Raw genomic sequence first — 15000 nt, 5'->3', positions numbered from 1 at the left:
AGTCTGTCAGTGTTGGTGAGGTTGAACCCAGTCTGTTGGTGAGGTTGAACCCAGTCTGTCAGTGTTGGTGAGGTTGAACCCAGTCTGTCAGTGAGGTTGAACCCAGTCTGTCAGTGTTGGTGAGGTTGAACCCAGTCTGTCAGTGAGGTTGAACCCAGTCTGTCAGTGTTGGTGAGGTTGAACCCAGTCTGTCAGTATTGGTGAGGTTGAACCCAGTCTGTCAGTGTTGGTGAGGTTGAACCCAGTCTGTTGGTGAGGTTGAACCCAGTCTGTCAGTGTTGGTGAGGTTGAACCCAGTCTGTCAGTATTGGTGAGGTTGAACCCAGTCTGTCAGTGTTGGTGAGGTTGAACCCAGTCTGTCAGTGTTGGTGAGGTTGAACCCAGTCTGTCAGTCTGAGGTCAGTCTGTTGGTGAGGTTGAACCCAGTCTGTCAATGTTGGTGAGGTTGAACCCAGTCTGTCAGTGTCAGTGGTGAGGTTGAACCCAGTCTGTCAGTGTTGGTGAGGTTGAACCCAGTCTGTCAGTGTTGGTGAGGTTGAACCCAGTCTGTCAGTGTTGGTGAGGTTGAACCCAGTCTGTCAGTGTTGGTGAGGTTGAACCCAGTCTGTCAGTGTTGGTGAGGTTGAACCCAGTCTGTCGGTGAGGTTGAACCCAGTCTGTCCCCAGTCTGTTGGTGAGGTTGAACCCAGTCTGTTGGTGAGGTTGAACCCAGTCTGTCAGTGTTGGTGAGGTTGAACCCAGTCTGTCAGTGTTGGTGAGGTTGAACCCAGTCTGTCAGTGTTGGTGAGGTTGAACCCAGTCTGTCAGTGTTGGTGAGGTTGAACCCAGTCTGTTGGTGAGGTTGAACCCAGTCTGTCAGTATTGGTGAGGTTGAACCCTGTCTGTCAGTGTTGGTGAGGTTGAACCCTGTCTGTCAGTGTTGGTGAGGTTGAACCCAGTCTGTTGGTGTCAGTGAGGTTGAACCCAGTCTGTCAGTGTTGGTGAGGTTGAACCCAGTCTGTCAGTGTTGGTGAGGTTGAACCCAGTCTGTCAGTGTTGGTGAGGTTGAACCCAGTCTGTCAGTGTTGGTGAGGTTGAACCCAGTCTGTCAGTGTTGGTGAGGTTGAACCCAGTCTGTCAGTGTTGGTGAGGTTGAACCCAGTCTGTCAGTGTTGGTGAGGTTGAACCCAGTCTGTCAGTGTTGGTGAGGTTGAACCCAGTCTGTCAGTGTTGGTGAGGTTGAACCCAGTCTGTTGGTGAGGTTGAACCCAGTCTGTCAGTGTTGGTGAGGTTGAACCCAGTCTGTCAGTGTTGGTGAGGTTGAACCCAGTCTGTCAGTTTTGGTGAGGTTGAACCCAGTCTGTCAGTGTTGGTGAGGTTAAGGGTTACCTGGTAGTCATGACAACTATCAGCACCATCTGCTCCCACACCATGAGCCAGAAATCACCAAACGTCTTCGGCAGAGGACCTGTCAACGACAACACAACCATAAAACAACCACAGCACAACCATAAAACAACCACAACTCAACCAAAGCTGTCAAACCACAACACAACCGTAACTCAACCATAAGTCAAACCATAACTATCCAGACCTATCCAGACCTATCCAACTATCCAGACCTATCCAACTATCCAGACCTATCCAGACCTATCCAGACCTATCCAGACCTATCCAGACCTATCCAACTATCCAGACCTATCCAGACCTATCCAGACCTATCCAGACCTATCCAACTATCCAGACCTATCCAACTATCCAGACCTATCCAGACCTATCCAACTATCCAGACCTATCCAACTATCCAGACCTATCCAGACCTATCCAACTATCCAGACCTATCCAGACCTATCCACCTATCCAGACCTATCCAACTATCCAGACCTATCCAGACCTATCCAGACCTATCCAACTATCCAGACCTATCCAACTATCCAGACCTATCCAGACCTATCCAACTATCCAGACCTATCCAGACCTATCCAACTATCCAGACCTATCCAGACCTATCCAGACCTATCCAACTATCCAGACCTATCCAGACCTATCCAGACCTATCCAACTATCCAGACCTATCCAACTATCCAGACCTATCCAGACCTATCCAGACCTATCCAACTATCCAGACCTATCCAACTATCCAGACCTATCCAGACCTATCCAGCCCTATCCAACTATCCACCTATCCAGACCTATCCAACTATCCACCTATCCAGACCTATCCAACTATCCAGACCTATCCAACTATCCAGACCTATCCAACTATCCAGACCTATCCAACTATCCAGACCTATCCAGACCTATCCAACTATCCAGACCTATCCAGACCTATCCAGACCTATCCAACTATCCAGACCTATCCAACTATCCAGACCTATCCAACTATCCAGACCTATCCAGAACTATCCAACTATCCAGACCTATCCAACTATCCAGACCTATCCAGACCTATCCAGACCTATCCAACTATCCAGACCTATCCAGAACTATCCAGAACTATCCAACTATCCAGACCTATCCAGACCTATCCAGAACTATCCAGACCTATCCAACTATCCAGACCTATCCAGACCTATCCAGAACTATCCAACTATCCAGAACTATCCAACTATCCAACTATCCAGACCTATCCAACTATCCAGACCTATCCAGAACTATCCAACTATCCAGACCTATCCAACTATCCAGACCTATCCAGAACTATCCAACTATCCAGAACTATCCAACTATCCAGACCTATCCAACTATCCAGACCTATCCAACTATCCAGACCTATCCAACTATCCAGACCTATCCAGACCTATCCAGACCTATCCAGACCTATCCAGACCTATCCAGCCCTATCCAACTATCCAGACCTATCCAACTATCCAGACCTATCCAACTATCCAGACCTATCCAGACCTATCCAACTATCCAGACCTATCCAGAACTATCCAACTATCCAGACCTATCCAGACCTATCCAGACCTATCCAGAACTATCCAACTATCCAGACCTATCCACCTATCCAGACCTATCCAGACCTATCCAACTATCCAGACCTATCCAGAACTATCCACCTATCCAGTCCTATCCAGACCTATCCAACTATCCAGACCTATCCACCTATCCAGACCTATCCAGACCTATCCAACTATCCAGACCTATCCAGAACTATCCAACTATCCAGAACTATCCAACTATCCAGACCTATCCAGACCTATCCAGAACTATCCAACTATCCAGACCTATCCAACTATCCAGGCCTATCCAGACCTATCCAGAACTATCCAACTATCCAGAACTATCCAACTATCCAGACCTATCCAACTATCCAGACCTATCCAGACATATCCAACTATCCAGAACTATCCAACTATCCAGTCCTATCCAGACCTATCCAACTATCCAGACCTATCCAACTATCCAGTCCTATCCAGACCTATCCAACTATCCAGACCTATCCAACTATCCAGACCTATCCAACTATCCAGTCCTATCCAGACCTATCCAACTATCCAGACCTATCCAACTATCCAGACCTATCCAACTATCCAGACTTATCCAACTATCCAGACCTATCCAGACCTATCCAACTATCCAGACCTATCCAACTATCCAGACCTATCCAGACCTATCCAACTATCCAGACCTATCCAACTATCCAGACCTATCCAACTATCCAGCCCTATCCAACTATCCAGACCTATCCAACTATCCAGACCTATCCAACTATCCAGACCTATCCAACTATCCAGACCTATCCAGACCTATCCAACTATCCAGCCCTATCCAGACCTATCCAGCCCTATCCAGACCTATCCAGACCTATCCAGACCTATCCAACTATCCAGACCTATCCAACTATCCAGCCCTATCCAACTATCCAGACCTATCCAGACGTATCCAGACCTATCCAGACCTATCCAGACCTATCCAACTATCCAGACCTATCCAGACCTATCCAGACCTATCCAACTATCCAGTCCTATCCAGACCTATCCAGTCCTATCCAGACCTATCCAGACCTATCCAACTATCCAGACCTATCCAGACCTATCCAGACCTATCCAAGTATCCAGTCCTATCCAGACCTATCCAGACCTATCCAACTATCCAGTCCTATCCAGACCTATCCAACTATCCAGACCTATTCAGACCTATCCAACTATCCAGACCTATCCAACTATCCAACTATTCAGACCTATCCAACTATCCAACTATCCAGACCTATCCAACTATCCAGACCTATCCAACTATCCAGACCTATCCACCTATCCAGACCTATCCAACTATCCAGACCTATCCAACTATCCAGACCTATTCAGACCTATCCAACTATCCAACTATCCAGACCTATCCAGACCTATCCAACTATCCAACTATCCAGACCTATTCAGACCTATCCAACTATCCAACTATCCAGACCTATCCAGACCTATCCAGACCTATCCAACTATCCAACTATCCAGACCTATCCAGACCTATCCAGACCTATCCAGACCTATCCAGACCTATCCACCTATCCAGACCTATCCAACTATCCAGACCTATTAAACTATCCAGACCTATCCAACTATCCAACTATCCAGACCTATCCAACTATCCAGACCTATCCAACTATCCAGACCTATCCAACTATCCAGACCTATCCAACTATCCAGACCTATCCAACTATCCAGACCTATCCAACTATCCAGCCCTATCCAACTATCCAGCCCTATCCAACTATCCAGACCTATCCAACTATCCAGACCTATCCAACTATCCAGACCTATCCAGACCTATCCAGACCTATCCAACTATCCAGCCCTATCCAGACCTATCCAGCCCTATCCAGACCTATCCAGACCTATCCAACTATCCAGACCTATCCAACTATCCAGCCCTATCCAACTATCCAGACCTATCCAGACGTATCCAGACCTATCCAGACCTATCCAGACCTATCCAACTATCCAGACCTATCCAGACCTATCCAGACCTATCCAACTATCCAGTCCTATCCAGACCTATCCAACTATCCAGTCCTATCCAGACCTATCCAACTATCCAGACCTATCCAGACCTATCCAGACCTATCCAAGTATCCAGTCCTATCCAGACCTATCCAGACCTATCCAACTATCCAGTCCTATCCAGACCTATCCAACTATCCAGACCTATTCAGACCTATCCAACTATCCAGACCTATCCAGACCTATCCAACTATCCAACTATTCAGACCTATCCAACTATCCAACTATCCAGACCTATCCAACTATCCAGACCTATCCAACTATCCAGACCTATCCACCTATCCAGACCTATCCAACTATCCAGACCTATCCAACTATCCAGACCTATTCAGACCTATCCAACTATCCAACTATCCAGACCTATCCAGACCTATCCAACTATCCAACTATCCAGACCTATTCAGACCTATCCAACTATCCAACTATCCAGACCTATCCAGACCTATCCAGACCTATCCAACTATCCAACTATCCAGACCTATCCAGACCTATCCAGACCTATCCAGACCTATCCACCTATCCAGACCTATCCAACTATCCAGACCTATTAAACTATCCAGACCTATCCAACTATCCAACTATCCAGACCTATCCAACTATCCAGACCTATCCAACTATCCAGACCTATCCAACTATCCAGACCTATCCAACTATCCAGACCTATCCAACTATCCAGACCTATCCAACTATCCAACTATCCAGACCTATCCAACTATCCAACTATCCAGACCTATCCAACTATCCAGACCTATCCACCTATCCAGACCTATCCAACTATCCAGACCTATCCAACTATCCAGACCTATTCAGACCTATCCAGACCTATTCAGACCTATCCAACTATCCAACTATCCAACTATCCAGACCTATCCAGACCTATCCAACTATCCAACTATCCAGACCTATTCAGACCTATCCAACTATCCAGACCTATCCAGACCTATCCAACTATCCAACTATCCAGACCTATCCAGACCTATCCAACTATCCAGACCTATCCACCTATCCAGACCTATCCAGACCTATCCAGACCTATCCAACTATCCAGACCTATCCAACTATCCAGACCTATCCACCTATCCAGACCTATCCAGACCTATCCAGACCTATCCACCTATCCAACTATCCAGACCTATCCAACTATCCAGACCTATCCACCTATCCAGAACTATCCAGACCTATCCACCTATCCAACTATCCAGACCTATCCAACTATCCAGACCTATTAAACTATCCAGACCTATTCAGACCTATCCAACTATCCAGACCTATCCAGACCTATCCAACTATCCAGACCTATCCAACTATCCAGACCTATTCAGACCTATCCAACTATCCAGACCTATCCACCTATCCAACTATCCAGACCTATCCAACTATCCAGACCTATTAAACTATCCAGACCTATCCAGACCTATCCAACTATCCAGACCTATCCAACTATCCAGACCTATCCAACTATCCAGACCTATCCAACTATCCAGACCTATCCAACTATCCAGACCTATCCAACTATCCAGACCTATCCAACTATCCAGACCTATCCAACTATCCAGACCTATCCAGACCTATCCAACTATCCAGACCTATCCAGACCTATCGAACTATCCAGACCTATCCAGACCTATCCAACTATCCAGACCTATCCAGACCTATCCAACTATCCAGACCTATCCAACTATCCAGACCTATTAAACTATCCAGACCTATCCAACTATCCAGACCTATCCAACTATCCAGACCTATCCAACTATCCAGACCTATCCAACTATCCAGACCTATCCAACTATCCAGACCTATCCAACTATCCAGACCTATTCAGACCTATTCAGACCTATCCAACTATCCAACTATCCAGACCTATCCAACTATCCAGACCTATCCAACTATCCAACTATCCAGACCTATTCAGACCTATCCAACTATCCAGACCTATCCAGACCTATCCAACTATCCAGACCTATCCAGACCTATCCAACTATCCAGACCTATCCAGACCTATCCAACTATCCAACTATCCAGACCTATCCAGACCTATCCAACTATCCAGACCTATCCAAATCTATCCAACTATCCAGATCTATCCAACTATCCAGCCCTATACAACTATCCAGACCTATCCAACTATCCAGACCTATCCAACTATCCAGACCTATCCAACTATCCAGACCTATCCAGACCTATCCAACTATCCAGACCTATCCAACTATCCAGATCTATCCAACTATCCAGCCCTATCCAGCCCTATCCAGACCTATCCAGACCTATCCAACTATCCAGACCTATCCAACTATCCAGACCTATCCAACTATCCAGTCCTATCCAACTATCCAGTCCTATCCAGACCTATCCAGACCTATCCACCTATCCAGACCTATCCAGACCTATCCAACTATCCAGACCTATCCAGACCTATCCACCTATCCAGACCTATCCAGACCTATCCAGATATATCCAACTATCCAGACCTATCCAGACCTATCCAGACCTATGCAACTATCCAGACCTATCCACCTATCCAGACCTATCCAGACCTATCCAGACCTATTCAGATCTATCCAACTATCCAGACCTATCCAGACCTATCCAGATCTATCCAACTATCCAGACCTATCCAGATCTATCCAACTATCCAGACCTATCCAGACCTATCCAGACCTATCCAGACCTATCCAGACCTATTCAACTATCCAGACCTATCCAACTATCCAGACCTATCCAACTATCCAACTATCCAGACCTATCCAGACCTATCCAGATCTATCCAACTATCCAGACCTATCCAACTATCCAGACCTATCCAACTATCCAGACCTATCCACCTATCCAGACCTATCCACCTATCCAACTATCCAGACCTATCCACCTATCCAGACCTATCCAACTATCCAGATCTATCCAACTATCCAGACCTATCCAACTATCCAGACCTATCCAACTATCCAGCCCGATCCAGCCCTATCCAACTATCCAGACCTATCCAACTATCCAGACCTATCCAACTATCCAGACCTATCCAGCCCTATCCAGCCCTATCCAACTATCCAGACCTATCCAACTATCCAGCCCTATCCAGCCCTATCCAACTATCCAGCCCTATCCAACTATCCAGACCTATCCAACTATCCAGACCTATCCAACTATCCAGACCTATCCAACTATCCAGCCCTATCCAACTATCCAGCCCTATCCAGCCCTATCCAACTATCCAGCCCTATCCAACTATCCAGACCTATCCAACTATCCAGCCCTATCCAACTATCCAGCCCTATCCAACTATCCAGACCTATCCAACTATCCAGACCTATCCAACTATCCAGACCTATCCAACTATCCAGACCTATCCAACTATCCAGACCTATCCAACTATCCAGACCTATCCAACTATCCAGACCTATCCAGACCTATCCAGACCTATCCAGACCTATCCAGACCTATCCAGACCTATCCAACTATCCAGACCTATCCAACTATCCAACTATCCAGACCTATCCAGACCTATCCAACTATCCAGTCCTATCCAACTATACAGACCTATCCAACTATCCAGACCTATCCAACTATCCAGACCTATCCAGGCCTATCCAGACCTATCCAGACCTATCCAGACCTATTAAACTATCCAGACCTATCCAGACCTATCCAGACCTATCCAACTACCCAGACCTATCCAGACCTATCCAGACCTATCCAACTATCCAGACCTATCCAGACCTATTAAACTATCCAGACCTATCCAGACCTATCCAGACCTATTAAACTATCCAGACCTATCCAGACCTATCCAGACCTATTAAACTATCCAGACCTATCCAGACCTATCCAGACCTATCCAGACCTATCCAGACCTATCCAGACCTATCCAACTACCCAGACCTATCCAGACCTATCCAGACCTATCCAACTATCCAGACCTATCCAACTATCCAGACCTATCCAACTATCCAGACCTATCCAACTATCCAGACCTATCCAACTATCCATACCTATCCAACTATCCAGACCTATCCAGACCTATCCAGACCTATTAAACTATCCAGACCTATCCAGACCTATCCAGACCTATCCAACTACCCAGACCTATCCAGACCTATCCAGACCTATCCAACTATCCAGACCTATCCAGACCTATTAAACTATCCAGACCTATCCAGACCTATCCAGACCTATTAAACTATCCAGACCTATCCAGACCTATCCAGACCTATTAAACTATCCAGACCTATCCAGACCTATCCAGACCTATCCAACTATCCAGACCTATCCAGACCTATCCAGACCTATCCAACTACCCAGACCTATCCAGACCTATCCAGACCTATCCAACTATCCAGACCTATCCAACTATCCAGACCTATCCAACTATCCAGACCTATCCAACTATCCAGACCTATCCAGACCTATCCAACTATCCAGACCTATCCAACTATCCAGACCTATCCAGACCTATCCACCTATCCAGACCTATCCACCTATCCAGACCTATCCAACTATCCAGACCTATCCAGACCTATCCAACTATCCAGACCTATCCAACTATCCAGACCTATCCAACTATCCAGACCTATCCAACTATCCAGACCTATCCACCTATCCAGACCTATCCAACTATCCAGACCTATCCAACTATCCAGACCTATCCAACTATCCAGACCTATCCAACTATCCAGATCTATCCAACTATCCAGACCTACCCAACTATCCAGACCTATCCAGACCTATCCAAATCTATCCAACTATCCAACTATCCAACTATCCAGACCTATCCAACTACCCAGACCTATCCAACTATCCAGACCTATCCAGACCTATCCAACTATCCAGCCCTATCCAGACCTATCCAACTATCCAGACCTATCCAACTATCCAGACCTATCCAACTATCCAGACCTATCCAACTATCCAGACCTATCCAACTATCCAGATCTATCCAGACCTATCCAGACCTATCCAGACCTATCCAACTATCCAGACCTATCCAACTATCCAGACCTATCCAGACCTATCCAACTATCCAGACCTATCCAACTATCCAGACCTATCCAACTATCCAGACCTATCCAACTATCCAGATCTATCCAGACCTATCCAACTATCCAGACCTATCCAACTACCCAGACCTATCCAACTATCCAGACCTATCCAGACCTATCCACCTATCCAACTATCCAGCCCTATCCAGACCTATCCAACTATCCAGACCTATCCAACTATCCAGACCTATCCAACTATCCAGACCTATCCAGACCTATCCAGACCTATCCAAATCTATCCAACTATCCAGACCTATCCAACTATCCAGCCCGATCCAGCCCTATCCAACTATCCAGCCCTATCCAACTATCCAGACCTATCCAACTATCCAGCCCTATCCAACTATCCAGACCTATCCAACTATCCAGACCTATCCAGCCCTATCCAGCCCTATCCAACTATCCAGACCTATCCAACTATCCAGCCCTATCCAGCCCTATCCAACTATCCAGCCCTATCCAACTATCCAGACCTATCCAACTATCCAACTATCCAGACCTATCCAACTATCCAGACCTATCCAACTATCCAGACCTATCCAACTATCCAGCCCTATCCAACTATCCAGCCCTATCCAGCCCTATCCAACTATCCAGCCCTATCCAACTATCCAGACCTATCCAACTATCCAGACCTATCCAACTATCCAGACCTATCCAACTATCCAGCCCTATCCAGCCCTATCCAACTATCCAGCCCTATCCAACTATCCAGACCTATCCAACTATCCAGACCTATCCAACTATCCAGACCTATCCAACTATCCAGACCTATCCAACTATCCAGACCTATCCAACTATCCAGACCTATCCAGACCTATCCAGACCTATCCAACTATCCAGACCTATCCAACTATCCAGACCTATCCAGACCTATCCAACTATCCAGACCTATCCAGACCATCCAGACCTATCCAACTATCCAGTCCTATCCAACTATACAGACCTATCCAACTATCCAGACCTATCCAACTATCCAGACCTATCCAGACCTATCCAGACCTATCCAGACCTATCCAGACCTATTAAACTATCCAGACCTATCCAGACCTATCCAGACCTATCCAGACCTATCCAACTACCCAGACCTATCCAGACCTATCCAGACCTATCCAACTATCCAGACCTATCCAGACCTATTAAACTATCCAGACCTATCCAGACCTATCCAGACCTATTAAACTATCCAGACCTATCCAGACCTATCCAGACCTATCCAACTATCCAGACCTATCCAGACCTATCCAACTACCCAGACCTATCCAGACCTATCCAGACCTATCCAACTATCCAGACCTATCCAACTATCCAGACCTATCCAACTATCCAGACCTATCCAACTATCCAGACCTATCCAACTATCCAGACCTATCCAACTATCCAGACCTATCCAGACCTATTAAACTATCCAGACCTATCCAGACCTATCCAACTACCCAGACCTATCCAGACCTATCCAGACCTATCCAGACCTATTAAACTATCCAGACCTATCCAGACCTATCCAGACCTATTAAACTATCCAGACCTATCCAGACCTATCCAACTATCCAGACCTATCCAGACCTATCCAGACCTATCCAACTACCCAGACCTATCCAGACCTATCCAGACCTATCCAACTATCCAGACCTATCCAACTATCCAGACCTATCCAACTATCCAGACCTATCCACCTATCCAGACCTATCCAACTATCCAGACCTATCCAACTATCCAGACCTATCCAGACCTATCCAACTATCCAGACCTATCCAACTATCCAGACCTATCCAACTATCCAGACCTATCCAACTATCCAGACCTATCCACCTATCCAGACCTATCCAACTATCCAGACCTATCCAACTATCCAGACCTATCCAACTATCCAGACCTATCCAACTATCCAGACCTATCCAACTATCCAGACCTACCCAACTATCCAGACCTATCCAGACCTATCCAAATCTATCCAACTATCCAGACCTATCCAACTATCCAACTATCCAACTATCCAGACCTATCCAACTACCCAGACCTATCCAACTATCCAGACCTATCCAACTATCCAGCCCTATCCAGACCTATCCAACTATCCAGACCTATCCAACTATCCAGACCTATCCAACTATCCAGACCTATCCAGACCTATCCAACTATCCAGACCTATCCAACTATCCAGACCTATCCAACTATCCAGATCTATCCAGACCTATCCAGACCTATCCAACTATCCAGACCTATCCAACTATCCAGACCTATCCAGACCTATCCAACTATCCAGACCTATCCAACTATCCAGACCTATCCAACTATCCAGCCCTATCCAGACCTATCCAACTATCCAGACCTATCCAGACCTATCCAGACCTATCCAGACCTATCCAACTATCCAGACCTATCCAACTATCCAGACCTATCCAACTATCCAGACCTATCCAGACCTATCCAGACCTATCCAACTATCCAGACCTATCCAACTATCCAGACCTATCCAGACCTATCCAACTATCCAGACCTATCCAACTATCCAGACCTATCCAACTATCCAGACCTATCCAACTATCCAGATCTATCCAGACCTATCCAACTATCCAGACCTATCCAACTACCCAGACCTATCCAACTATCCAGACCTATCCAGACCTATCCACCTATCCAACTATCCAGCCCTATCCAGACCTATCCAACTATCCAGACCTATCCAACTATCCAGACCTATCCAACTATCCAGACCTATCCAGACCTATCCAGACCTATCCAGACCTATCCAAATCTATCCAACTATCCAGACCTATCCAGACCTATCCAACTATCCAGATCTATCCAGACCTATCCACCTATCCAGATCTATCCAGACCTATCCAACTATCCAGACCTATCCAACTATCCAGACCTATCCAACTATCCAGACCTATCCAACTATCCAGACCTATCCAACTATCCAACTATCCAGACCTATCCAACTATCCAGACTTATCCAACTATCCAGACCTATCCAACTATCCAGACCTATCCAACTATCCAGACCTATCCAACTATCCAGACCTATCCAACTATCCAGACCTATCCAACTATCCAGACCTATCCAACTATCCAGATCTATCCAGACCTATCCACCTATCCAAATCTATCCAGACCTATCCAACTATCCAGACCTATCCAACTATCCAGACCTATCCAACTATCCAGACCTATCCAACTATCCAACTATCCAGACCTATCCAACTATCCAGACCTATCCAACTATCCAGCCCTATCCAACTATCCAGCCCTATCCAACTATCCAGACCTATCCAACTATCCAGACCTATCCAACTATCCAGACCTATCCAACTATCCAGACCTATCCAACTATCCAGACCTATCCACCTATCCAGATCTATCCAACTATCCAGACCTATCCAACTATCCAGACCTATCCAACTATCCAGACCTATCCAACTATCCAGACCTATCCAACTATCCAACTATCCAGACCTATCCAACTATCCAGCCCTATCCAACTATCCAGACCTATCCAGACCTATCCAGACCTATCCACCTATACAGACCTATCCAACTATCCAGACCTATCCAACTATCCAGACCTATCCAGCCCTATCCAACTATCCAGACCTATCCAACTATCCAGACCTATCCAACTATCCAGACCTATCCAACTATCCAGACCTATCCAGACCTATCCAGCCCTATCCAGTCCTATCCAACTATCCAGTCCTATCCAACTATCCAGACCTATCCAACTATCCAGACCTATCCAACGACCCAGACCTATCCAACTACCCAGACCTATCCAACTACCCAGCCCTATCCAACTACCCAGCCCTACCCAACGACCCAGACCTATCCAACGACCCAGACCTATCCAACGACCCAGACCTATCCAACTACCCAGACCTATCCAGCCCTATCCAGAGCTATCCAACTATGTTCCCCAACTCACCCTGAGTTGCGATATAAGCGTTGCTCCTCTTGTAGCCGTCCATAAGACTAGCATTGATGTAGTCTGACGTCTTGGAACACACACACACACACACACACACACACACACACACACACACACACACACACACACACACACACACACACACACACACACACACACACACACACACACACACACACATTAGTTTTCAAGTCGAAACAAAGCTCAGGTGCATCCTGTTTCCATTGATCATCCTTGAGATTTTTCCAGAAGGACAACCATCTCTGCAGCACTCCACCAACCAGTCCTTTATGGTAGAGAGGCCAGACGGAAGCCACTCCTCAGTAAAAGGCCCTTGACAGCCTGCTTGGAGTTTGTCAAAAGCCACCTAAAGACTCTCAGACCATGAGAAACAAGGTTCTCTGGTCTGATGAAACCAAGATTGAACTCTTTGGCCTGAATGCCAAGCGTCACGTCTTGAGGAAACCTGGCACCATCCTTACGGTGAAGCATGGTGGTGGGCAGCATCATGCTGTGGGGATGTTTTTCAGTGGCAGGGAACTGAGAGACTAGACAGGATCGAGGGGAAAGATGAACGGAGCGAAGTACAGAGATCCTTGATGAAAACCTGCTTCCGAGCACTCAGGACCTCAGACTGGGACGAAGGTTCACCTTCCGACAGGACAACGACCCAAACCACACAGTCGTGACAATGCAGGAGTGGCTTCGGGAAAACTCTCTGAATGTCCTTGAGTGGTCCAGCCAGAGCCCGAACCTGAACCAGATTCAGCATCAGTGGAGAGATCTGAAAATAGCTGTGCAGCGACGCTCCCCATCCAACCTGACAGAGCTGGAGAGGATCTGCAGAGAAGAATGGGAGAAACTCCCCAAATACAGGTGTGCCAAGCTTTTAGTGTCAAGAAGGCGGGGCGGCAGGTTAGAGTGTTGGACTAGTAATTGAAAGGTTACTACATCGAATTAGGGTAGCCGAAAAGGTTGCAAGTTCGAATCCCCAAGCTGACAAGGTACAAATCTGTCGTTCTGCCTCTGAACAGGCAGTTAACCCACTGTTCCCAGG

General features: G+C 46.6%; 1 protein-coding gene and 2 long non-coding RNA genes across 5 annotated transcripts in view; all 3 read right to left on the bottom strand.

Annotated features, from left to right (window-relative positions):
* The window catches only part of ptpn9b (protein tyrosine phosphatase non-receptor type 9b), a 30184-nt gene that overhangs the window by 8211 nt on the left and 6973 nt on the right, over positions 1-15000 (bottom strand). The window contains exons 7-8 of the mRNA XM_052505864.1: positions 13941-14010; positions 1369-1447 (exon numbers count right to left, since the gene is read on the bottom strand). Coding sequence (XP_052361824.1) covers positions 1369-1447; positions 13941-14010 — 149 coding nt within the window. The remainder of the gene's footprint in view (positions 1-1368; positions 1448-13940; positions 14011-15000) is intronic.
* LOC127922182 (uncharacterized) lies at positions 7823-12744 on the bottom strand. Of its 2 annotated transcripts, none has more exons than XR_008110634.1 (4): positions 12577-12744; positions 11953-11988; positions 9570-9697; positions 7823-7863 (listed from the first exon to the last, which is right to left on the bottom strand). It is a non-coding gene; the product is annotated as an uncharacterized LOC127922182 (long non-coding RNA). The 2 variants fall into 2 exon arrangements; XR_008110635.1 differs by lacking the exon at positions 7823-7863 and adding an exon at positions 9444-9479 and having other exon boundaries at positions 9580-9697.
* Positions 11126-11881, bottom strand: LOC127922183 (uncharacterized). Of its 2 annotated transcripts, none has more exons than XR_008110636.1 (3): positions 11681-11881; positions 11291-11398; positions 11126-11166 (listed from the first exon to the last, which is right to left on the bottom strand). It is a non-coding gene; the product is annotated as an uncharacterized LOC127922183 (long non-coding RNA). The 2 variants fall into 2 exon arrangements; XR_008110637.1 differs by having other exon boundaries at positions 11817-11866.

This window comes from Oncorhynchus keta, unplaced genomic scaffold (genome assembly GCF_023373465.1).
Source record: "Oncorhynchus keta strain PuntledgeMale-10-30-2019 unplaced genomic scaffold, Oket_V2 Un_contig_24869_pilon_pilon, whole genome shotgun sequence".
NCBI lineage: Eukaryota > Metazoa > Chordata > Actinopteri > Salmoniformes > Salmonidae > Oncorhynchus > Oncorhynchus keta.
This window is presented reverse-complemented; position numbering and strand designations above follow the sequence as displayed.